This window comes from Protomyctophum bolini, assembly GCF_963924005.1.
Source record: "Protomyctophum bolini genome assembly, chromosome: 13".
NCBI classification, from domain to species: domain Eukaryota; kingdom Metazoa; phylum Chordata; class Actinopteri; order Myctophiformes; family Myctophidae; genus Protomyctophum; species Protomyctophum bolini.
The window spans coordinates 23,327,675-23,353,150 of record NC_137874.1 but is presented as its reverse complement, the minus strand read 5'-3'; the positions used below and the strand labels follow the sequence as shown (position 1 = coordinate 23,353,150).

Here is a 25,476-nt window from a genome sequence, read left to right as displayed (position 1 = left end):
TCTCACATACCTCTGTCCTCTCTCTTCTGTCCCTCTGCTCTCACATACCTCTGTCCTCTATCTTCTGTCCCTCTGCTCTCACATACCTCTGTCCTCTCTCTTCTGTCCCTCTGCTCTCACATACCTCTGTCCTCTCTCTTCTGTCCCTCTGCTCTCACATACCTCTGTCCTCTCTCTTCTGTCCCTCTGCTCTCACATACCTCTGTCCTCTCTCTTCTGTCCCTCTGCTCTCACATACCTCTGTCCTCTCTCTTCTGTCCCTCTGCTCTCACATACCTCTGTCCTCTCTCTTCTGTCCCTCTGCTCTCACATACCTCTGTCCTCTCTCTTCTCGGGAATACTACAAAACACTGGAGTGCGCATTGAAGAAAATAATTTAATCCACTACTTTTACACCTGTAAAGAACTGATGTGACAATTCAATCTGATTCTATAAAAAGTGCAGTGCAGTATATGGAATTAAAGGAGGACTGATAATCTGCATGTGTCTTTTGCAAGTCTGGTGCCATCGTTAAAGGTTAAAACCTATCTAAAGGTCGCGGCTGACCGTGGTACAATCTGACGTAAGCAACACAGCTGCAACTAATTTATGAACAGGTGTGTTTGATTTAGGTGTGCCATGCCACTTAATCACATGACCGCACAACCTACCTACCACACCCATTATTAATTATATTAGCTGCAGCTGTGTTGCTAGTATCCCACTGCACCCAAGGTCAGCCTAGACGACTTTTAAACTTTATATACCGGTATGTGTGTACACACACACACACACACACACACACACACACACACACACACACATACACACACACACACACACACACACACACACACACACACACATGTAAATATATATTACGAGTCCAGTGCAATCCAGACACAATAGACTCAGGGCATACAAGGCTCATTTGGTTCACTTGTGTTTGGTTTGTTTGGTTAAAGGCCCACCCACAATCGGATTCATTTTTCATTCACTGTCAGTTGATTGACCTATTCAGAATCATAACATATTTGACGAGACATGTTCACACATACTACTGACACAATGACCGATAATGACTGCACTCGAAAGCAGTAAATCATTTATATACAGCTTTGTGCTGTTTGTAAACAGTTACAGAGCCTATTATTTGGTTAGTTAGTCATTTCACAACTGCTTGCAGTGGTCAGATAGTGTTACAGTGTTGCAACCTTATACTAACTATTCTACTTCTGTGTTTTATGACGTCTGCAGGTAGTACCAACATAGATTGCACAGGTAGCCAAGTTTGCTCAGTTGATAAGGTGTCGCACTATGGGGAAACAAAAAGACTGAAAATAGAAACAAGACGGACTTGGAAACTGCCAAGAAATGAAGAAGAAAAGAAAAATCCCACACAAACACTAAATTAATCAGCAACCTAGATCAAAGCGCTCACGCACAGGAGCCTCTGAAAATAGAGCATGTATAATTGAAAATCTCAAGAAGGAATGCTGCCTAATCAGTTGAACTGATGACACCCCAAAAGCCACACCTGTGCAAATATGCAAATACCGTGTGCAGTCTTTGGGGGTTAATAAAGGATCAGACACCCACAAACATGCAAGGACATTTGAAAAAGTGTGTGTAACACACACACACACACACACACACACACACACACACACACACACACACACACACACACACACACACACACACACACACACACACACACACACACACACACACACACACACACACACACACACACACACACTCTGTGCCCCATTCAGAAATTATTACTCACAGGACACTGTTTTTTTTAAGAGCTTATCTGGGACACGCTGGTGGTTTTCTTGTGGCTGGTTGCAAAGGCCTGACCAGGTGCCATCTATCAAAACAATCTGCTCTCGGAGGGAAACCTGCTATTAACTGATAAGAGTGTGCCCTCGGTGGGGTGTAATGACTCCCACTTGAGTTCCCACTCCGAGCACTGTCCTAGCATGGCCACCTCCACGAGGAAATATACCTCCAATGTTCTCCATTTCAACTCTTTGGCCTCAAACAACAAAACGGCCACTGCTGCATCTTCGCTTGGAGAGGATTTTCCCTGATAATTCACTTATGCCTTGTGTGAAAAGTAGTGTCCCCATTCTGGTGTGAACATAACGCCTGAGTATATCGTCTCGTTTGGGCGGAAAACTGCTAAAAACTGTTACTTTTCAGGATTCTAATTGAAAAGCGGTAGTAGCATATTTACAAGTGACTAAGATTGGAGCTTGTGGATCTATCTGCTACGAATGAAGCTTTTGGTGTGACGCCGTAGTATGATCAAGTAGGGGGATTAGATAAAGGGATCGTGACATAAAAAACATTAATTTGTCTTGGGTTTTTTTAGGTTTTCAATTGCACCCAAAAAACCTGAACTTTTAACATTCAGTAGATTCTCTGTAGGTTTTCTGGCTCAAACAAGTGCTCTGATTTGTAGTCCACAAATCCCATATGACAAGAATTTGCCAGCAGATGTCACTGTTGAGGGATTTTGCCTGTTTTAATTGCAGTTCAAAAGGCTTCAGAACACAGAGAGAAAACTCCAGATCACAGAAAATCCACTGAATGTTCAATGTTCAGGTTGTATGGGTGTTAATTAAGTTCATAAAACCTAAAACAAAAAACAAAACAAAACACAAAGGGTTCAAACATGGAGAGATAAGAGGTTTATGCTGAGACAGCAACAGTATAGTGGTTAAAGTGGCCGTTTCGGGATCCAACTTTTGCAGATGACAAATTGTACGGACATGAGGGCTCTTCCTCCCCCGTTCAGGCGATGCCATGCGTGGCAGACGTCTTACGGGCGGGCTGCCAACGGAGCCCATCCACGATTGACGGGGGTTAAGCTTCTATAATCAATATGACACCGCTAAGTGCCCTTTGATTGAGCAGCGCGCCGCGTAAGAGGACATTTTCTGTGTGCCCGGCTGCTCTCGCCGCCCCGGCCGGCCGAGCCATCCCGTTTAGCTCTTCTGAAGCTAAACGGTCTTCTGAATGTCATTGTCACGGGTACATTAACTTTTATATGAGCGCAAGAAGAGACAGACTTTGGGGGGTGAGGTTTGAACGGCCATTTTCATTAGTGCGGCCGCGTCGTGCCATTAGCGGCGCCGTCGAAATGACGGGCAGGGGAAAAAATTGGCGGTTTGCACAAACTCAAGATGTAAAGCCTAACCCCTTATTTGCCAAGCTGTTGTCCTTGGAGACACCCGCCCCCAATGGACTTGACACACACACACACACACACACACACACACACACACACACACACACACACACACACACACACACACACACACACTTAGTTGACCGTTATACTTCAACGAACAGTATAAATATTACTGCAGTTAGCTGTGTTAAAATTACACAATATTTTCTGTATGATAAGTTTGACTAATATCACATTGAGAATGTGGCAGGCAGACAACGGATAAAAGCAAGTTAGGTTTTTGTGCAATAGGTTACAAATGTTGGACTACCTCCAAATGGAGGCCACAATGTCCCCCACTGTGATCTCTGGCGCCCCCTAAGGGGGCCCAAAGCCCAGTGCAGGGAAACACTGGCCTAACATACATTAATGAGAAAATAACACATTTAAAATAATGATAAAACAGATTAAAAAAAAGATGACACGTTAAGCTTGTCAGTTGAAAAATATATATAGCGTCTCAGTTGGGTGGAAAAATGACCAAAACTGTTGTTTTTTTTCTCTCCAAAAACCGGCACAAGTAGCAGATCTACAAGCTCAAAACATTCTGGATGGAAGTACCTTAACTAAAAACACCGGGACAACGCTCCACACGTCCCAAACTCTCCTCCCTTCTGGCTCCAAAGCTACGGAATGCACTTCCCATTGCAATCAGAACTGCAGACTCACTCCCAATCTTCCTAGTAGTCTGAACCCCCCCCCCCCTCTTCAAACTCAATCTCATACTCAGACTCATTTGCCGTAACACTTGCCCTAGCCTCAACGAGCTTATGCAAAGGCTCAATTTATGTAACTTAGATAGCATTTTATATAGACATACTGTAGCACTCTATAGTGTATTGTATACGCATAGTTTCATTATACAGATAATCCACTGTTCTTAGTTTACGTATGATTCTTGATGACAATTTTTGATGTATTTGACGTATTACCATGTTTTGTTCTTGCTTACTGTAAATCGCTCTGGATTAAGAGCGTCTGCTAAATGCCTAAATTGTAAATTGGTTGTGCTGCTTAAGTTAGAATATAGAGAGGCTTCTGCCTGACAGCAATTACATATATACTGTATTAAGTAATTTTATAAATTGGCCATGAAGCCCGTCGCCTAGAGGTATCTTTTTCCCCCCTTCTATTTTTCCAGCTACCAGCGGTCTGCTGGATGTGTCCAGAGTGGCGCGGGCAGCGGGTAAATTGGCCGGTCGGTGTGAAACCCTGTCTGTGTCACTAGGCAACGGGACCTGATGGCTCCTTTGTTTGAGGTGAAAGGTTGGAAGCACTCTTACTAATCTCCTTGCTTCACAATTAAGGAACACAGGAGAGCCGCTCAGAAGCTCTTCCCGCTTTCAAACAACAACAACAAAACGGAGAGAAAAGAAAAGACGCCTCTATTGTCCCTCCTCCTCCTCCTCCTCCTCCTCAGTGAATGCCTATCCCCCTCCCCACACCCCCCGGTCCCCTCTCGTCGCTCCAATCGAAAGGTATTTGCACTGTAAATTAAAATGGCCCTCGCGTGTTGCTGTTTTAACAACGTGCTCGCCTAAGAAGATGGCCACAAACGGCGGCAATCTAATTACAGAGGGAGATTTACTTCTAATAACTCAACAGACAAAAGAGCCTTTGCTGTTGTTGACCTCACATCTCTCTCTCTCTCCCCGTTTCCTCTCTCTCGGGCGATTCCTTTTATATTCTAAATCGTCGCTGCGCCAAGGTTAAAATACAACAGGGATTTCTGAAGGTAGGAAAACCACCGACAATGGGGAGTTGTGGGGTGAGGGTGGAGGGATGGAGGGGTATTCCCTTGATGGGGCGAAGGCCATCGCTGTGTTCCACAGCTTACAGCCCATCTCTTCCTTATCTGCCTAGTAAAGTAAGTAAAGCACCCAACAAAGACCCAGTGGGTCTCGCTCATGCAAATGCAATGGGACAGAGTAGTGGGAACCGGGAGGGATGGAGGGAGTTGGAGGGGGGAGCATTAAAATGGTCCGACAACGGGACATGGCTCACCAGGGTTTGCATTGTGACGTAGTATGGAGACACATCCTACAAGGCCAACCAGAAAGGGGTTTGGGGGGGGTATATATATATTGGCTGGGCCAGATTTGCAGAGTCCTGCTGACTTCTATTTTATGGCCCGTGAATCGCAGAGCCCTCCGGGAGTCTATAATCCCCCCCTCCAACACACACACACACACACACACACACACACACACACACACACACACTCTCCCCGGCGTTGTGCACGGAACATTGTATTGGCCTCAGTAGATGTGCGGTTGCTGTAGCCTATCTAGCTCACAATGATCCACAAAGCACGCTGGGGGAATCTCTGTCCGAGCCCAAACCGCCTGAGCAGTACCAACATCCCAATTTGCTACTACATTCTGGACCCCCCCCCCCCCATACACACACACACACACACACTTTCAGGAGTACCGCCGCCCCTCCTCAAATACCGTGTCGTCCCACCGTTTCCCGTGGTGATGCCACAAAGCCGCTGTGCCCACCATGACACTAAGCCACGGCCCAGAGGCTTCGGGAACGCGGGGGCCCAGTTGGGTACTTCTCAATGAATTGGAAGGGGGGGTGGTGGTGGGGGGATGCCAACGTTTCATTCACACTTTATCTCATTTACACATAAACATACATATCCCCTGTTCTCTCTCTCTCTCTCTCACACAGTGTGGGGGTTTTGGTGGCCACGCCGCGCCGCGGAGGACCGCGCACGGTATCCATCAGCCACCGACTGCAAGTGTCTTCCTCCTCCGCCTAGAAAACTCATTTAGATCCTATCTGTGGGGGAAAAATTGTTTTGGATGGCGAAGAAAGGGAGGGGGCCGGGGGGGGGGTGCTGTAGTAGTAGTAGGAGAGGAAAAAGAATAAGGAGAAGAAGTGACTGAAGTCTGGAGCTTCATTTAATTGAGCCACTGATAGAGCCTCAGACCACTCTGTAGCGCTCTGACTCTGGAAGAGGAGTGGAAGTGAGCGCTGAGCAAGACAGGAGACCGAGAGGACAAGACAAAGACTTATTTGTTTAGAACACTAGTTCTCAAACTTTTTCGGGCCAATGACCTGCTAACACACACTCACTCGCAGCGATAGTTCATGGAGGCTGCGTCTAATTATCTCTCTCTGGACCCCAGCATTCATTCGCCAATAGTTCATTCATATATATATACTCCCACTAATCAGTCTGTCTGTTTCCTCATTCGCTTCAAGCTAACTCACACATGCACGACAGTACACCAGGGCTATCCATTAAAGTAGTCAGTCTCTATTCTGCGTTCACTCTATATGCTAGCTGACAGTGGTTGTTCAGATGTCAGCGTTCAAATTTCAGATTGTGCAGATGAGCAGATTCACAACGCCAAACTAAATGCAATATCATTGCAATATAGGGTCAATGGTTAATCCTGAGCTGAAGTGTCCCAATGATTATTATTTTTATTGAACTTCCGGAGACTCAGTGTTGAGCTCCTGGTTATGACTAAACCCGCCAACATAAATACTGTACAACAAGGCCCCACCATCAATATCTTTGCCGCCGTGGCTCAGAGTGAAATAGAATCCAGTTAAAACCAGCCCTTCAATTTCACACAGCCCGAGGCTACTGTAGCACCAACTGTCAGCTGCATTATGCCCTAATGGAACACGCGTGCATAGTGCATAGTACACATCATATACACATCGTATAGTGCAACGGTCACATTATACAATGCATTATAATTGTCTGATGAAGTACTGTAACGACTGCCTCCGTCCATGTTAGATAACCACAACCAGGCGTCCTTATCTTGTCCATGGCCTTATAGGTTAACATGAAAATTAATTAAAAAAATGTATAAATAAATAAGTTATAATATCGTTGCTGTCGGGAGGAAACCGCCTAACTCCATTTTTGAGGTTTTAGATTCATTTTTTCCATAAATCAGTATTATTGAACACCCTATTTTTTTTAAATCGAAGAACAACCGACATAGAAACATAGCTTTTTCAGAAAACTGTCATTTTCAAACGGACATTTTTAGAATCTGATCTTGGGTTAAGAGGTAAAGATGACCAATAAAACTCCATGGGGGTCTGCGCTGCACTCCACAGCCAGCACAGCTACAGTTCAACGGGTGCATACTGTATATACAGTAGCAGGGCTTGTGTACAGCACTCGATACCTGCACTGACCCTGGATGCCCTCTGTGCGTGCAACCGGCTCGCCAAACGCAAACAGATGGGAGAGTCTGCCGCTTGACAGTGAACAGCTTGCACCGTTATTAATGGGTCGCAGATAGAGAGAAAAAAAAGATTAAATATTAGAAATATAATTTGATGTAATTACTGACAGCAAAACAGCAATGAGAAGAAGAACTCTGAATTCGACGCCCAAGTGACCTTCGGGGGTTGAGCTGCTTTTGTGTCTAGTGTGCGTTTGTGTGTCTATACTTGTGCTTCTGCTTATGAGAGGCCAAATGTCACCACAAGTATGGTAGAATATATATTATATATATATATATATTAATATACATTATGAGAGGCCAAATGTCACCACAAGTATGGTAGAATATATATTATATATATATATATATTAATATACATTATGAGAGGCCAAATGTCACCACAAGTATGGTAGAATTAGAAAAATATACATTATGAGCAGTGGTGGAAAAAGTAATCAAATGTTTTACTTCAGTACTACAATGTAAAAAGTACTCTGTTACAAGTAAAAGTCTGGTTTGGCCGGTAGAACAGCCCAATGGGAACCTTGAGGTTCCCATTCATGGTGCAACTCCCCTCTCTCCTCTCCCCCTGCCTCTCTCTCTCTCTGTAATTAGCAGGCACCAGTCAGTGCAACACTATCTCTCTCTCTCCGTTTCTGGCACAACAGTGCCACCTTTGCCCCTGCACCACTCAAAACTCTTTGAAAATAGCAGAGCTACAAGCTCACAATCCATCGCGTCGCAACACACTGTGAGCTTGTAGATCGTCCATTTTCAAATGGCCCAAATGTATATAGGGCGTTAATGTGTCGGCTATGTTTTGCAATAATTATTTAAATCTAAAAAGTAAATAATCTTCATATAATAGTGGAGTAAAAGTACAACATTTGCTTCTGAGATGTAGTGGAGTACAAGTAAAAGTATTTAAAATCGGAAATAACTCCAGTAACGTAAAAAGTACCTTTTTTGTACTAAAAGTACAGTTCTTGAGTACATGTACTTAGTTACTTTACACCACTGATTATGAGGACAATGTTCCGTCCTTCAGCTTAAAGAACTACAACGAGAAGATTGTTTGTTTCTATGCTTGATGTATACTTTGCTGCATGCGCACCCAAAATAGCATTTGTATTGTTTGTATTGTGCTGCAAGAAGTTGTGAGCTTCTATGGCTATTTGCGGTGCACCACCTACAATAGCATTTATAAAACTGCCATACCAATATGATGTCCCCTATAGCAGTGGTTCCCAAAGTGGTGTCCGTGGACCCCCAGGGGTCCTTGAGGGACTTCCAGGGGGTTTCCAGCTAAATGTTAGTTTGGAACCAAATGGACCCTTATGGGTCTGTAACTCAGAGAGTGTACCTCCATTTGTACACACTCAAGAGTTAAATTAACATTGATTTTACACAATATAAATTGGGGGTCCCAGAGATGGGGGCCCGTGTAGACTAATGCATGTCAAACTGGGGGGGGTCCTTGAAATTAAAAGGGTTGAGAATCACTGCTAGAGGCCTAAAAATCTACTCTTACGGGGGTCCCTGGCATTCAAATGGGGGTCCGTGGGCTAATAAGTGTCAATTTGGGGGGTCTGGAGATTGGGGCGGCTGTGACGGGCAGAGGAGAAACGGCACGTGCATGTACTTATGTGACCGTGATTTCATATAAACAGAGAAGCTGAGATTGATCAGTGAGTCAAAGGGAATCGCTTCCATGGGCTGTGTGTTTGTGTGTGTGTGTGTGTGTGTGTGTGTGTGTGTGTGTGTGTGTGTGTGTGTCCGTCCGGGTGGGGGGCTCTGTGTCTGTCTGTGTGTGTAATTGCACACGCATGTGCATGCACATGTGTGCGCTGTCGCGCCCGGGCCAGGAGAATATTTGCATTGCTTATCGCCAGCCTAATGCTCACTGACAAGTTAATAACATCACAATTAGGTAAATGCTAAACAGATGCCAGCGCTGGCCTAATGTGATTGAGACAATCGACACTTTTGACGTGACCCTTGTGTAGCTCTGCTATTGGCCTCATTTGCCTGAGTGACATGAGGACTGTGTGTGTGCGTGCGCACGCGTGCTCACACGTCTGTGCGTGTTTGCGTGTGTATAAAGTCACTGATTAGATGGCCACCAGTGAGAACATTTTCAGATGTGGGAGGAAGGGAAAGAGATGGCAAAAAGGAGAGAATGGGAAACAAGTCTTATGCTGCGTTCGCACGGGCAGATGCAAAGATACAGTCTACCATTCATTGTCAATGGAAGCCAGCGAGCAGCGACATGACGATGCAAAGATACATGCAACGTTTGTAGCTGCTGCAAACAGCTACAAAAGCTACAAAAAACTTGAGCTGGTTTCAACTTCAGCCACAAAAATACAAAGCTACAAATATACGCATGGTAGATTTTCATCCGTGTCTTTTGCATCAGCCAGTGTGAACATAGCATTATGCACAAGGGTGTGTAGGCTTGGATCGTATAGCGTTTAACTATATCTATATATAGTTATCTATTAAAATAAAATGACCCGCACAGTGTCTGCACTTGCACACTGATTTAAGCAATGTTCCATCTATGTGACCCAAACGTTGTTTAATAATACATGTCTTCCTGTTGTGCAAGTGTAGACGGTGTGCAGGTAATTTTACTTTTTATTTAAAAAGGAGAGAATGAAAAAGAGAGAGAACGTCAGGAAGGTTCGTATTCTACCGTTTAGTCTTCTCTCCTGTGTCTTTTTCCCCTCACATTCTCTCTCTCCCTCCCTCCAGTCTCATTTCTTTCTGTAGCCAAACTATTTCTGGCTTGAGAAAAGAAAGTGTTTACTCTGTGGCCAGGGCTCTGCTGGAGTCATGCTGCGTTCCCACTGGCTAAAACCCACCATCGCAACTCCATGGTTTGCATATTTTCCCCCGTATTACAAGACTACAAGAAAAAACGACACGCAGAGCGCAGCCCCCACCTATTGTACTTTCTCTGGGACCACTGCTGGTGTTGAGAGAGAGAGAGAGAGAGAGAGAGAGAGATCATGCATAAACAACATTGGTGGTTGAATGACGAATGCTCGCGAGGCCCGCATACCCTCAAATGTTATTCTACAACAAACTATGCAATACATCCTCTACCCCGTCACCCAAACCAAGCGTTCTGTTGGAATCCTGCAGCACTCAAAGTATGGCAGAGACCACCAAAGACAGAGAGAGAGACCACCAAAGACAGAGAGAAGGGCAAGAAGTAACACAGTAACATATTTTTTATAAATCAAAGAAAACAAAATTCTTTGCCAGGAGTTACAGTATACCCACAGATTCAATTCTCAGGCCCGATTGTTAAGTTGGCCCGCATGGTGTGGAGATTAGCACGGAGGAAGTCACATTAGGACACTGGAGTCCCGTGGAAGACGCACACAAGACAGCGTTCTTTGTTGCTAACTTGCTAAAAACCTTAAGGCATGCCATGATATTTTGATACTCCCCGTCTGCGACGTGGCAAAAAAATTAGATACACGTCGGGAGCCCTTAATGCAACTCACAAGAGCTGTTGGCTCGGGAAGGCGAGGAGACGACTGCATGCGGGTTAGTGTACCAATGTGTGTTTGTGTGCCTGGGTGTCAGGTTGTGCCACACTTTCTTCACACTGTGCAGTGCGTGTGCGCACCCGTGCGCGTGCGTGTGTGTGGGGGTGTGTGTGGGTGTGTGTGTGTGTGTGTGTGTGGGGGGGGGGGTACGTACACGTGGGTGGACAGTGGATAAACACAGCCACATGATCTTGTTTTGCTCATGGAACACTTGGGATCCCGAACCTCCCCCCCACACAGGCCTTATCTGTTCAGTAAAATGGTAAATGGTGCATTTATATAGTGCCTTTATCCAAGGCGCTTTACATAGATTGTGCAGTTCATTCACACACACACACACACACACACACACACACACACACACACACACACACACACACACACACACACCGATAACACCGATAACCGAAACCATGCAAGGCACCAACCAGCACATCAGGAGAAATGTGGGGTTTAGTGTCTTGCTCAAGGACACTTCAACACTAACTCTGGGGGAGTCCAGGTTCGAACTGGCAACCTTGCGGTTACCATCCGGCCACTCTACCCTTGAGCCACCGCTGCCCCATTGCACCCCATTGAAAGTGGTTAATCGTCTTGACAATTATAAATTATGACAGCTTCAGGCCTGATGTTGGATTACGTTTCGTTGCATCTGTGGATTATAATTGTTAATGCATAATTATACGGTTAATTTAGAAAAATACGGTAATGAGGTACAATGAGGTACAACACTGAAAATGAGTTTGATTACTCAGTGTAGTTTCGAGAATAAATAAAACTTGAATGAATTTCAAGTTATTTGAACTCAAACAGACATCTTGAAATGTTTGTGAGAGAGAGAGAGAGAGAGAGAGAGAGAGAGAGAGAGCTAACGGTTAAGTCAGACAGCAGCTGACTTGCATGTAGCTGACCCAAGGAGGTGTCACAATAGTGTGCATTCATGGACATGCACGGAGCATCACCACCCAGAAATGAGAAAAAGGCCTTTCGAGGCCAAATAGTGTCATCAGAGAACACAAGCGCTCGCTGCCAAAGAGTTCAGGTTTACATAACATGTGGCTTTGATTGGTCAACAGACAGCGCATCCCCCCAAACGTCTTGACATAAAATGTGTTTGGCGTGGGGGGGGGGGGGTATATGTGGTTGATGCACCTTGATGCCTGCTGGCTGGGAAGATGAGAGCTGGATGTTTACATCACAAGGCTGACCCCCCCCCCCCCCCCTGCCCCAACCCCCTCCCCCCGTGACTTCCTGCCGGCATCTCTGACCATGCAGGGGTCATTACCTCTTTATAAAAAGAGGACGCAACATCCAAGACAAGCGTTAGTGGGACCCAGGAAAGGGTCCCTGCTGCTGTTAGGCAACATGTTTCTGTTTTGGTTGGATGGGCATGTGACTTGTAAACAGGTCTCCAAGACCGAAAGGAGGAAGAGAATGAGCGAGAGAGCGAGAGACACAGAGAGATGGGAATTGAGGGAGAGGAGTAAAAAGTACTAACTCTCGCAAATCTCAGCCTAATCGTACACCAGTCAGTCACTACTGTGGGAAAGAGAGCTGGCGGTTAAGCGCCGTCAACCCTCTGGTTACTGTTGAGCTAAGATAAATAACACTTTGCGTTCCACAATACAGCACGGCAAACACACACACGCACCCACACGTACACTAACTCAACATGCATGTGTGCACAAAAAGCAAACGAAGGAGGGAATTTCTTTTGGAACACTTGAACCAAGGACACCTCTCTCTCTCTCTCTCCCCCCTCTCTCTCTCTCTCTCTCTCTCTCTCTCTCTCTCTCTCTCTATATATATATATATATATATATATAGACTCAGACAGAAGATTGGCCGAGCCGCTCGCTTTCGGAGCCCATTTCTCAAACCCTATAAGCCTTGGGGGTATTGGGGGGGAGTGGGGGGGGCTTCAGAGGCAGCCGGGCTTAGGGACATGGCCGCTACCGCTGCTGTTTCAGTTGCCTGGCAGGAAGGCTTGTCTGTCTGTGGCTAAGACTGGGGCTGACCCCCCCCCCCCCCTCCCGCCCCGCTTCCCTCACCCTCCACCCCTCCCCATCCCCTCTCGTTTTTGCTCCAGACTGGAATGCTATATTTAGAGTGTGCCTTTCCGCTGTTATGGCTGTCAGATCATTAGCCTCGTTTAACCCTTCTTTACCTCGGGCAAGCCGACTGGCGGAGGGACGGGAGGCCCCAAAGGACTACCCCGAACCCCCCGCACACACCCCCATCGCCTGGTCAAACATCAGGTTGGGGGGGGGGGGTCGTCAAGTGGGGGTAACTATGAGGAGGGGGGAGGGGGGGACGACGACAGTGGGAGGTGCTACTTTGAGGTCAGAGGTTTTGTGGATGGATTTTGACGAGCACAATGATGATGATGATGATAATAATAATAATGATGATGATAATGATGATGATGATAATAATGATGAGTCAAGGAAGTCGGGCAAATTTAGGAAACACTTTCCTGTGTAGAATAGTCTGTTCTGCTCATTCTGAATATAAAAGTCAAGCAATTAACCGGAATGAAGAAACCGGTCGCTACATGTGATGCGTAGAAGGAAACTTGGATGGGGAATCATACAATTTTGTTTTGTATTTTTGGAACCGATTTGCTACAGAGACGGTTTGAGGAAATACAAGAGAAGGAGTGATTTGTTTGTTTTTTTTAGATGTGGATAACTGCGCCAATCTCAAAGCTGGCACAGCAGTAAACTGTAGGTCACGCACACAGATGGTCACTCTGCAGATGAAAGAAACACTTAAAACCTTGGATGCACGCCGTGTTGTGTCCTACCAAAGCATTGTGTGGAAAACTAGAGTTCTGAGAGATCCAGTAGAACTAAAACAAAGACAAGTCATTTTATGTTTATAGTTGCGCCCGGGCGTTGCACTCTGAAAATCTTTGGTGCGCAACACCAGCATGCGACTAAGAATAAATCAGGCTTTCAGGAATACCCCCTCCCTCTCTCTTCATGTGAACGCTGTCTCTAAAAAAGGGGAGAAAGCCGAGACAACCTTTCCATCTAAAACCGAAGGGCTTCGTCAACAACATAAGACCGTGCACTTCGGTGCATCTGCTACGGGAGGATTTACTTCCCTCTATTTACATCCTGGCACCCAGGCTGCCATCCTCTTCCTCATCGTCATAGCGAGTGCTGATAAACAACCGTGGCCTGCCAAGTTTGGCCAGCTTGTTGATTACAGTCTGGGCTGTGTCATCCATCTCTGGAGTGACTCAGGAGGTAGAGCCGCCGCTGCCTGGGAACATGAGCGGATGGTTCCCCGGTTCGATGCCCGGCTCCTTGAGCAAGTCCATGGAAGCCCTTAACGGCCTTTACGGTGCAGGTTGTGTGTGTGCGTATATATATGTATGTCACTGAGCCCTGGATCTTAGGAGCATGTGCGCACGCACGCACGCGCACACACGCACACACACACACACACACACACACACACACACACACACACACACACACACACAGGGGCATTGTATGTATAGTGACTGAGTGGGTAGAAAGGCCATGTGTTAATCAGAAGAAGGTCCCCCCGTCCGGCATACGTGTCAAAGTGTCCCTGAGCAAGCCACTTGACCCCTACCGCTTGAATAAACACTAGATGACATGTCATAACTCATAACAGACACAAGTATATAGGGTTTAAGTTGCTACGGGCTGATGGCCACAGCTGACTCATTGTGATTGCGATTCGGTCCAACTCGATGTGGCACGTGTACTTTTATGCTCCATGTAGCTCATCATTAGCAAGTGGTGCTGCTAAAACACTACACTGCTGCTTATTACCCATGAAACAGCGTTTTGCGAGGTAATCATTGGGGTGGGGAGCATAACGCTAGATTCATACCTCGTTGTACAACGGCATCATGCACACGCACGGAAATGAGGCGATCCGTCAGCTCACAAAGCGCCGCGGAAGGAAGTCTCATTTTGGTTTGAGACGAGACGCAGTGGTAAAACAGATTTGGCATCGAAGCCAAGATGGAAATTTCACTGCCTTTATCAATAAGTTGTTGCTCTCATGGTGTGTGTGTGTGTGTGTGTGTGTGTAGGTGGTACATACGCATATGTATAGAAATGTTCCACAACCTTGGCTCACACATAGCACAAGTCAGACTGTATGTCTGCTATTCTAAACACATTCGGCTGAGTGTGTGTGTGTTTGTGTGTGTGTGTGTGTGTGTGTGTGTGTGTGTGTGTGTGCGTGTGTGTGTGTGTGTGTGTGTGTGTGTGTGTGTGTGTGTGTGTACTTACCAGTGTGAATCTGTCGGTGGGACTCCAAGGATTCCTCTGTCTGGAACTGAGCACCACACTGGTCACACACTATGGCCTTCTCACCAGCTAGAAAATAAGAGACAAGGGGATTCATATAGTGTTGCCGTCAGAAAGCTCTTATCTCCATAGTTTAGTTTCTGTCCCCCCCCCCCACTCAAATTTGAATTCATTTTTAGACATACAAGGTTTCCACCCCGGCAGAGACAAGATACAGGAAATATACTGTATAGCGCATATAATCTACTGTAACTGGAGATGCTGTGACGGAAAACATGACAATGGTTTGTCAGACACACAACTGTCACGTGTTTTATGCAGTTTGTTTTCAATACACCTGCAATGTTCACCTTCAAGCTATATTTAGTGTGGTTTGTACCTACCATACATATTTTCTATCACACTACATAATCTATACGCATGTGATTTGGCAGTGTGAATTGAACGCTGGAAATGGAAAGTTGTCCCAGAAGAACATTAACCCGAATTGCATTTATAATATACAGTAAAATCATCAGGACCCTTAAAAAGTGGCAGTAAATTAACACTGAGGGCGTTTATGGTGTACAGAGTTTTAGAATTTGATATTTAATCAAATACTAAACCATTGATTTTGTATAACGTGTACATTGAAACCAATGATGCACGGTACACCCATTTACATTCTCAGCTTTCCAATATCTTAATAAGGGGTTGAGGAAACCGCAACATGCTTTTTTCAAAAACACATTTCAAAATGTGACGGTCAAACCACTCTCCCTCTTTAAAAACACAGTGTTCTTTTCTTCATCGTGTCTACTGGACTAGTATGCATTTAGTATTATGGTAATATTATTGACCACTCCTTTTGTATGTCCGTAGCAAACATTTTGTGGAAAATATCCATCACAAGCCTGCAGGGTTCATCAACCCATTCGACAAGTGACTTTTGTGCATCAAAAAGTGTCAAGCCCTGTATAAATAAAGTTAATATACGTGTTATCTGGAAATAACCAAAAACATGCATTGACCATGTACCAGAAGCAGAGTTATTCAAAAATACAACCATATTCATTTCAAAACATAATCTTTGGTGTGAACATGGCTATGCGCAGAAGTTTAAAGCACTGACATTTGAATTCACATTGTTCCAGTATTCACAGGTGGTTCAATATCCAGCAAAACATTCAGCAAGTGGCCAGGGACTCTATGGGTGAACTTCAGAATATTGTAATGTACAGCAGGTCTGGTCTAGAAGTACTGTACGCCAGCGTACATATACAAATCAATTTAATTAAATTCCTCTTGTACCCTACTATGGTGCTACAACTGTTCCCATTTAGCAAAGTCCTCATGTCCTGATGGCAATACCTTTATACTGTTACTCAAGTAAATGTTGAATACAGCACTTTTATTTCTACTGTACATTATGGTATCGATACTTTAACTCAAATTTAAGAAATGTGAGCCTTGTAGCGTTGAGGAGGGAGCGACTGGCATGCACAAACAGAGGGTTGCTGGTGGAGGCCAGATCAGTTCAGATCAGGCCCAGGCACTGAGCTTTTATGGCTTGGCAACCAGTACTGTACATGCCATACGCATCACACACGCACACGTGAGCACTCGCGCACATGCAGAGTCCAGATGTTAAGCAGGTGCGTGTGAGTGTGTGTGTGTGAGTACGCCCGTCTCTTGCATTGTAGGCACAGAGCGATCTCTCTAAATCAGTCCTTGGTTTGTTCTTGGCACCATCTCCTGGGTTACAACACCTCCAGAGAGGGAGGGGAGAGAGAGAGAGAGAGAGAGAGAGAGAGAGAGAGAGAGAGAGAGAGAGAGAGAGAGAGAGAGAGAGAGAGCAAGCAAGCAAGCGCAATGAAAACAGGAAGTCAATTCTTAGATGACAAAAAAAAGTTTAGGAGATGGCTTGTGGGTTTTGCAACCACAGTGACATTAGGGAACAGCCTGTACTGTAATAACTCCTTCCAAAAGCAGAAATGACACACGCACATGCATACATGACAGAGTGTGCCTGCCAGTCGAGGGCTTATGCAACTGTTTGTCCCTTTTCATTTTCTTGCTCCCAATTTGGTTGTTGCCATTGCCAATTCCCACCATTTCTCATACTGTGCTCATGGTCACCCCCCCCCAATCCAACCCCTCATGCAGTCCCAAAATAAGGGTGCATCACACGATTCATTAGATCAGTGGCTCTCAAATGTTTTAATTTCAAAGACCCCCATATGTCTGCGAAAGGAACCCTAGATTACAGTCCAAAATGTATCAAAGCAATAACGTGGGTTGATTCAGGTCAACCCTCCTTCAGAGATCTGAACTTGCCATGTTGTTTGTGCTGCACGTTCAAGAGAAACTATTTGTCATATGAGCATATGGCAAATGTGCATGTAGATATGTCAGACCAAGAGACAAGCATATGGCTGAATTAGCCAGCAAAAAGAGCCACTTAACCTTTAGAGAACGAGACGCGTAGAGGAGATGTAGACAGGTTCTTAATAACCGCCACCCACCACCCCTCTGATGTCACATTTGCATTAATCACATGGTTCCCTTTCACTGTAGTCTCCGATTTATTATTATCAGACCAACTATAATTATCGCTTTACAATCCAGGCCAATTTACATTGCATTCCATGTAGGACCAGAGACCTTTTCGCAAATTGATTGAGTTGTTGACATACAGTGCCTGGTACATTGTACAATGGAGATAACTTGGGCTATGTTGTCGGGACAAAATGTGTCTTTTTGGCCCCTCCAGATTGGATTCAGAATTTCAGATTGGTTTGATCAAGTCTTGAAACACATGCCTAGGTGGTTTGAAAAGCTATTAAATATGTGTCTCAGGGTGGCATTGTGAGGTTGTAATGCAACAGGGTCTATTAAGCATTACTCGCACCTATATGTCGTTATGACAACGACCGATGCTGAAAGGTCAACGGTGTCTGAATAAACAAATCTCATCAGATCTCTTACAAATACCAGGATGGACAGTCAGTACTAAAGATCAGATTTGGGAAACAAATTGGATTTGCCTATGACTGAACCAAGCCTAAGAAGAGGAGTATGGTAATTTGTATGCAATGTATGCAATTGACAAATTTCATACAATGCACACCTTTCATAGAGCTTGGGCTACTGGTTCTCAAAGTGTGGTCCGGGAAGGTGCTTGGGAGGGTTCCAGGAATTCTCATGGAAAATGAGGAACAGTTATATTTTTCAGCTATTCAAAAATATAATCATATAGAAATATTAAATAATATAATAATTGTGAGCTTATAGATCTGGTATTATAGAACAAAGATTGACAAATACAGATGCATTTCTCTTATGGGGGTCCCTGGCACTAAATGCTTTCAAATGGGGGTCTGCGGCCAAATACATCCATTTGGCGGTCCTTAGCATGGAAATGTTTGAGAAGACTCAAGTACATGCACGTTTTCCCCATTACATTATTAGGGATGTCAAAAGCAATCTTTTTTTCCCCTACCTCGACAAAAACCACACAGTGACACAAGCGTCTCCGGGCAGCGCTACAACGCCCATTACCAGTGCTTTGGGAGGCCAGTAGCCGTGTGCTAAATGATCCCAGGGTGGGACTTTAGTGCTGGGGCATGCCCCGACTTGTGGCAAAAGGACATAAATCGCCAGGGAGCTGCCAGCGTGGTGCCTCGCTTCAAGGAGGATGTCGCGGTACGCGGTGCCCCTGTTGATCTCGGTCGTTGAGGAGGGGCACGGAGGGGAGGAAAGTGCGGGGGCCACGGGAATCCGGAGCGCATGGCCCCGGCAGGCAGCCACCCAGAGCGATGCCCCTAACCAGCTCTAAGTGGGGGCCCTCTGCTCGGTAGCAGCCGACACCCCTCAACCCCCTTGCCAAATTAAAGCGATAAATCTCTGGCCCGCTTTGATTGCAAGCAAGGGGGACTTGCTAGGGGAGAAAGAATGAGGGTGAATTTTGTGGGTGTGGGAGGGGGCACCCCTTGACATGAACTGTTACTCTTCTAGTCCTTACAAAATGTGTTTAACAACCCCTCCTCCTCAGACATCATCTGCCCGGCGTCAATAAAAAACCCATTCGAATTACGGTGCAGGATCTACGATGATGTGCTCTTTTTTGTTGATCCTAGGAATTGTTAATTTATTGCAACCGTCAAGGTCTCAACTTAACCACTTTCAACCTGGCATTCCTATTTCGGGCAAAAATGGCCAATCTACATGCTGACCACACATCATGATGTGTACAAATTCTCACATTATGACAGTAGAATCAGCCTCAGGTCTAAATAGGTTCGATTTAACTAAAACATATGGACACAAAACAAAACAGGAGTATACATTTGGGTCTGTAGGTGGTTAAATAACTGTTGTAAAATATGTGCAAGCTGTCCGCAGACAGTTGGAGAAAGAGAAGTTAATAAAATAAACTAAAACTGGGGTCAGTAAAAGAAGTGTTCTGCTAACAGCTGGACACTTCCTCCACTCATCTGTAAGTGGGCTTGGGAGATCGCATTGCCACAGAGCGGGCCCTTAGCTGACATAATGAGACTTGCACAACGGTCGCTCCCAATAACACAGTGTGTGCGTGTGCGCGTGCATGTCTGTGTGAGTGTGTGCGTGTGTGTGTGTGTGTGTGGGTGGGTGGGGGGAGTCAGGTGCCACATGCCACTACAGCCGCATCCTGTTTCACTTCCCTCTCAGACACGTTGCACAACCTTTGTTGGGGCTCCGGTGCGTCAACAGGACATTAGACCCTGACGAACAACACCTCTCGGTCACCCTCAAAGCCTGAGTGAACACTCAAACCCCTAAAGACCCCGATAAACACCTTGGTCACCCCTAAGGTAGGCCTGTCACAGTTATCACATAATCACAATTATTTGAGATGATCGCAATTATTTTTTCATGTTGAAAATTTTCCATGTTGAAAAATGTCCATACATTTTTCAAAAAATTGCAGAATCAGCCGATCTGCAATGTCACTTCTGACATGTTGTAAGCGTGTAGATCAACTATTTCCGCTATTTTGTGCTTTTGTTGGGAAGAAAAAAATATTAAATTTGTAAGTGATTTCTGTGTATATAAGTCATATCTGACCTGTGCAATTTCTGATGACTGAAAAGAAATATAAATTGTAACTGGGCCGGACAGGAAACGGGGAGAGAGACGGGGGAAGACACGCAGCAATGGTCGTCGGGATTCCAACCCACGGCACGCTGTCAGGCTGGATTACCAGCCTAGGTGCCCGGACCACTAGGCCCGGGTCCGACACCTCGCAACCAAGACGTCAATCAACACCTCAGTCCTCTCCAGGGGCTGTGTAGCCTTTTTTCTCCCTCTACACCAAATCTCTCGCCAAAAGTAGCAGATCTACAAGCTGATAACACGATGCTGATAACACGTTGGCTAACCCCATCCCAATACAGTACATTGGATGCTGGTGGGGGAGCCTGTGCTCCCCATCCACTCATCATCGTTTCCCAAACAGTGGGTTGGGACCCATTTGTGGGTCACGGACACATCGTTATGGGTCCCCTTAGTTTTTGTTTCCTACATTTGGTTTTTAATTATTATTTAAAAATATTTTCAAAAAACATTCCCAAAAAAGCTAAACTTTCCATGAATGAATAACAAATCCAATGATCTTTATCAGTAATGTCACGAAGAAATTAAAGAAAAACCTAAGAAATTCCATAAATTAGATTAAAAAAGATTTGAGGAGCAGTGAAAATATATCTATCTATAAGCTCACAACTTTCTGTGCCACAGAACAGACCAGTTCTGTGGCACCGAATTGCTCAGCAGCGCAAAGAATGTTTAGTTTTCACTGTTGCTACAATTAAAATACAATAAAAGAAGTGTGAACCCATAGTCATATTGTATAAATATTGAGATATTTGGAGTACAAATGTTGGTATGGAACGTTTGATCCCAGCGTGCCTAGTCGCGTGCCCACCCCCCTCCAGTAGCACTTTGACTATGTATTTTGCCCCCTGCAGAAAACCCTGTGTTAATTTGTATCTTTGAAACATTATTGGGGGAGCTTGCAAGGGGTATTATACTGTACTACTGTACTAGTCCCACTGCCTGTTGTCTGACTCCGCCTGGCACACACTACAAAGGGCTGGCTGATCCATATTGGTGCTCGCTCCCCGTTGCTCAGCTGCTGTGTGATTTGGGTGTTGGGCTCCAATACAGAGGTTGACCCTTGCTTTTATTTATTTATGTTCTGCTGTTTACAACAATGTGAGTCTGCTGCTCTTGTCTTGTTGCTGCAATGCCTTTCTTTTTGTACTATGTAATTACCCATGTTACACAGTGAGACATTAATGACTCTAAAGATAAATACAATAAAAAAATAAAAAGTAAAGACTTGCAATAGCATTAAGACTAAGAGCGGTTACTTTGGCAGACATTGCTGACTAATTGGAGCCATCGGCTTCACCCTCTCAACCCAATATGATTGAGGAAAGACAAACATAAGAGCGTGGCATATGGCGTTGTGAAAAGGCGGAGCCAATGAGTCACATCTGCGTTTGCACAACGATGTTGAACCTGCCATGAACTTCTTGTGTGTGTGTGTGTGTGTGTGATGAGCTGAGGTTCATTTGAGTTTCCGATCTGACTCTTTTGTAGTGAGACGTCAAAGACACAAAGGCCTCCCTCCATCCATGGCTCCACCACAGTGAGGGGTCACTCAGTGCCTTCAGGTAACCTGACCACCGGTCACAAACCAGCCAGCCGGCCGGCCAGCCCGGAGGGGCCTACTTCCTTCCTCTTCCTCTCAAAACCACTATTTCTGTTTTTTCTATTTTCTATGAGCTGCCTAGTTCCTGGAGAAGACCAAGTGGTCAGTTCAATGCTGCCAGTGTCAGCTCCTAGCTTTAGTACTAAAGCACGGACGCACCAAACTGTTTCAACACCCAGTTATACGTATAGTGTGACACAGGTGTCTAAGTGTTTAATTAAATCAAAGACAATCTGGTGTCTGGGAAAGAAAACGGGCAGTCCGGCTAACAGCTTAGTGTTCTCTAGAGGTGAAAGAATCAAGTTCAATTTTAGTGACCAAATAATCAGTGTAGTGATGTTGTGGAAATCTCTAATGCCATTCACAATTAACTTTCAAAGAATATGAATTACATACTGTACAATGACTTCCTGTGTTATACTATGATTGCAAAACAGGAACTGTGGTCAACCTCTGAGAATAATGGTAAAACAAAACATGCCCTAGTTCTTCTACTCTTTCCACAGGACCTATTATTTGTTCTTAGTGTTGGTGCATACGATGTCACTGTGGGCTTGCTGATGCATCGGAGGTACTGTAGCAGGCTTGCTAGGTTAGAGACAGATGTCTCCCCTTGGGGTGAACCACTCAAAACAGAATCCTTCATCAAAGACATTTACCAGAATTAAACATTATAAGACTTAGCAAACCTGTCTCCTCTCACAATAAAGACAAAGGAGAACATCTCTGTTGGCAGTCTAGTTCAAATCATCTGAACTTTAAAGCCACACCCAGGCCGTCTGTTGGGTACTCATGAATGCTGATATTTGTATAAAATAAAGCATAATTCAGATACACCAATGTCTGCTTATGTTAAGGTCAACTTCAGCTTCTAAAAAGTCATTGAAAGCACTACATTGATCAAAATGCTTATAAATATCATGCTATAACCAATGGTCTCTCCAAATAGTCTAAATAATCTACACAGCATTGCTGAATGTTGTCCGTGCAACAGTGCATGTGTGGACTTCACCAGTGTAATGTAATGTATCACTTAAACATAAAAAATAAATACTAATCAGTAGTCAAAAGGCAGCACTGCATTGAACAAAAAAAACACTTAACGACAAAAACATTTCCCTGAAAACTAAGCCTCTTGATACATTCAAAGAAATGAAGTGTAAACAACACGTTCAATTTGAATCAGCATATGAAATTGTGTTATTGTGGCGGGGGGGGGGAGGATTATTCTGCAGCAAGGCATAACATTAACCAATCTAATTCACAAAGTTCATAATACAACAGATGGCATGCCTGTCCATTTGCATTAAAGGGAAACTATATACTTTCCCGGGGGTCTTTATGTGTGTAATATGTGGTTTTAGATATTTTAGATTTTAGCAGTGAGCCCAGTGTCTCTGATGTCATGGACACTGGGCTCACTTACTTCCTGGACTACATGTCTCAGTAAGACAGCCCTCCCCCTATCCACAAGGAGGAGCAGTGCACCAAAGCATTATGGGAATTTTAGTCCAGGAAGGAAGTGAGCCCAGTGTCGATGACAGAGACACTGGACTCCCAGGAAAGTGTTCTAAATCTTCTAAACGTCATTAACATATATTTTTTGACAAAAAGGGTCCCTTTAAGACAACACTGAGCTGGCTGACATCAGAATCCAGCGGGCCCACGCCTCACAGGTATTGTATCTCACAGATGGTGAGAAAAAAAAAAGAGTGAATGGGAAATAAATAAAATCTAGCTACTACTGAAACGTGTCTGTGTCTGTTGATGATGAGAGGACCAATATCACTCGCCTCATCCCCTCACCATCTTCTCATAAGTGTCAACAGGCCGAGAGATGAGATAGAGAGAGTTGGAAAACGCAGACGACAGACTGAGGCGGACGGATGGACAAATTAGGGAGGTAGGTAGGGGGAGCTGTAGGGAAGGAGGGAGAGAGGGAAGAAGGGAGGGAGGGAGGGAGGGAGGGAGGGAGGGAGAGATGGAGGGAAGGAGGGAGAGAGGGAAGAAGGGAGGGAGGGAGGGAGGGAGAGAGGGAAGAAGGGAGGGAGGGAGGGAGAGAGGGAAGAAGGGAGGGAGGGAGGGAAGAAGGGAGGGAGGGAGGGAGGGAAGAAGGGAGGGAGGGAGGGAGAGAGGGAAGAAGGGAGGGAGGGAGGGAGGGAGAGAGGGAAGAAGGGAGGGAGGGAGGGAGAGAGGGAAGAAGGGAGGGAGGGAGGGAAGAAGGGAGGGAGGGAGGGAAGAAGGGAGGGAGGGAGAGATGGAGGCTACTCAGTCAGACAAACATAGTCACCAACAAAAACACAGCCTGGCTGTTCACTGAGCCTGCATAAATGGCTTACGTAAGACAGTACACTCAGTACCAAAAAGCCAGCAAAAATCCATAAACACACACAGACTCACAGACAACCCCCCCTCACCCCTCCCTCTTCCCACACACACACACATGCTGTCAGAACAATAAGTACAGACGCCGTGCTCCCTTTCTCTCTCTCTCTCTCGCTGTCTCTACCTTCAGTGCTATAACGAGCCGTGCTGTACAGTTTTATTTACACCAACCCTCTTATCAGTACTAGAACAGTACGGAGCCTGCCAGTTGGAAAAGGACAGACCCCGGTACGGTACTGCGTGTACCCTGTGTGTGTGTGTGTGTGTGTGTGTGCTCGAGTAGGTGTGTACCGCTGAGCTCTCTCTCCCAGCACAGGGCTGTTGTTTTTTTCCCCATAAAAAAAAGAAGAGATCTGGGCCTGTGCCAGGGTTCATGTCATTAAATCACAGACACACAGGCGCAGGAATGACAATTGAACACGCTGCATGCATATCAGCATACAGAACCGATTGTTAGCGATTTCATCACATATGTGTAACCGCACACACTCACACACACACACTCCAAGAATGAATAAACAGAATAGCATACACAGGCCTAGGCGGATCAAATCACCTGCATGCGGCACATACCGTAATCCCGTATGCACATATACAGATGTCACTGGGGTGCCTGCCTGCGAGGAGAGGAGGCACGTGTTGAGTGCCGGTTCTCTCCAGACAGTGAGGGCAGACAGCCAGACAGACAGACAGCCAGAAAGACATTCACGCACAGACAGAATTGCCTTTATCGTATGAGCAAACACGGCGCAGCAGATACGAGGAGATAATCTCGCTTTCCTGTGAGAGGAAGGGGGGCAACAAAAAAAAAGGAAAAAAAGACAAGCGATCGAGGGCGTACAAGCGTTATTCACTCCCGATGATATTGTTATTGACGTGGGAAGAAGGGGAAAAAATAGAAATCAGAGAGAAACCGCTTTGTAAAGCGTGTGTGCGAGCGGGAGAGTGAGAGAGGGAAACAGATGAAGACAGAGAATATTCAGGTCGCATTTGACAGCTTTACGGTCTGCTGCCCCGAATGGGATGTCTGGGGGACGCGGCAAAGCAGACAAATATTGACTT

The 25,476-nt window shown here is 45.3% G+C and overlaps 2 protein-coding genes across 2 annotated transcripts in view; one reads left to right on the top strand and one right to left on the bottom strand.

Moving 5' to 3' along the window:
* The window catches only part of cyb5d2 (cytochrome b5 domain containing 2), a 592,339-nt gene that overhangs the window by 213,412 nt on the left and 353,451 nt on the right, over positions 1-25,476 (top strand). The window lies entirely within an intron of this gene.
* The window catches only part of zbtb16a (zinc finger and BTB domain containing 16a), a 163,300-nt gene that overhangs the window by 50,444 nt on the left and 87,380 nt on the right, over positions 1-25,476 (bottom strand). Inside the window, exon 4 of the mRNA XM_080780879.1 lies at positions 15,276-15,362. Coding sequence (XP_080637005.1) covers positions 15,276-15,362 — 87 coding nt within the window. The remainder of the gene's footprint in view (positions 1-15,275; positions 15,363-25,476) is intronic.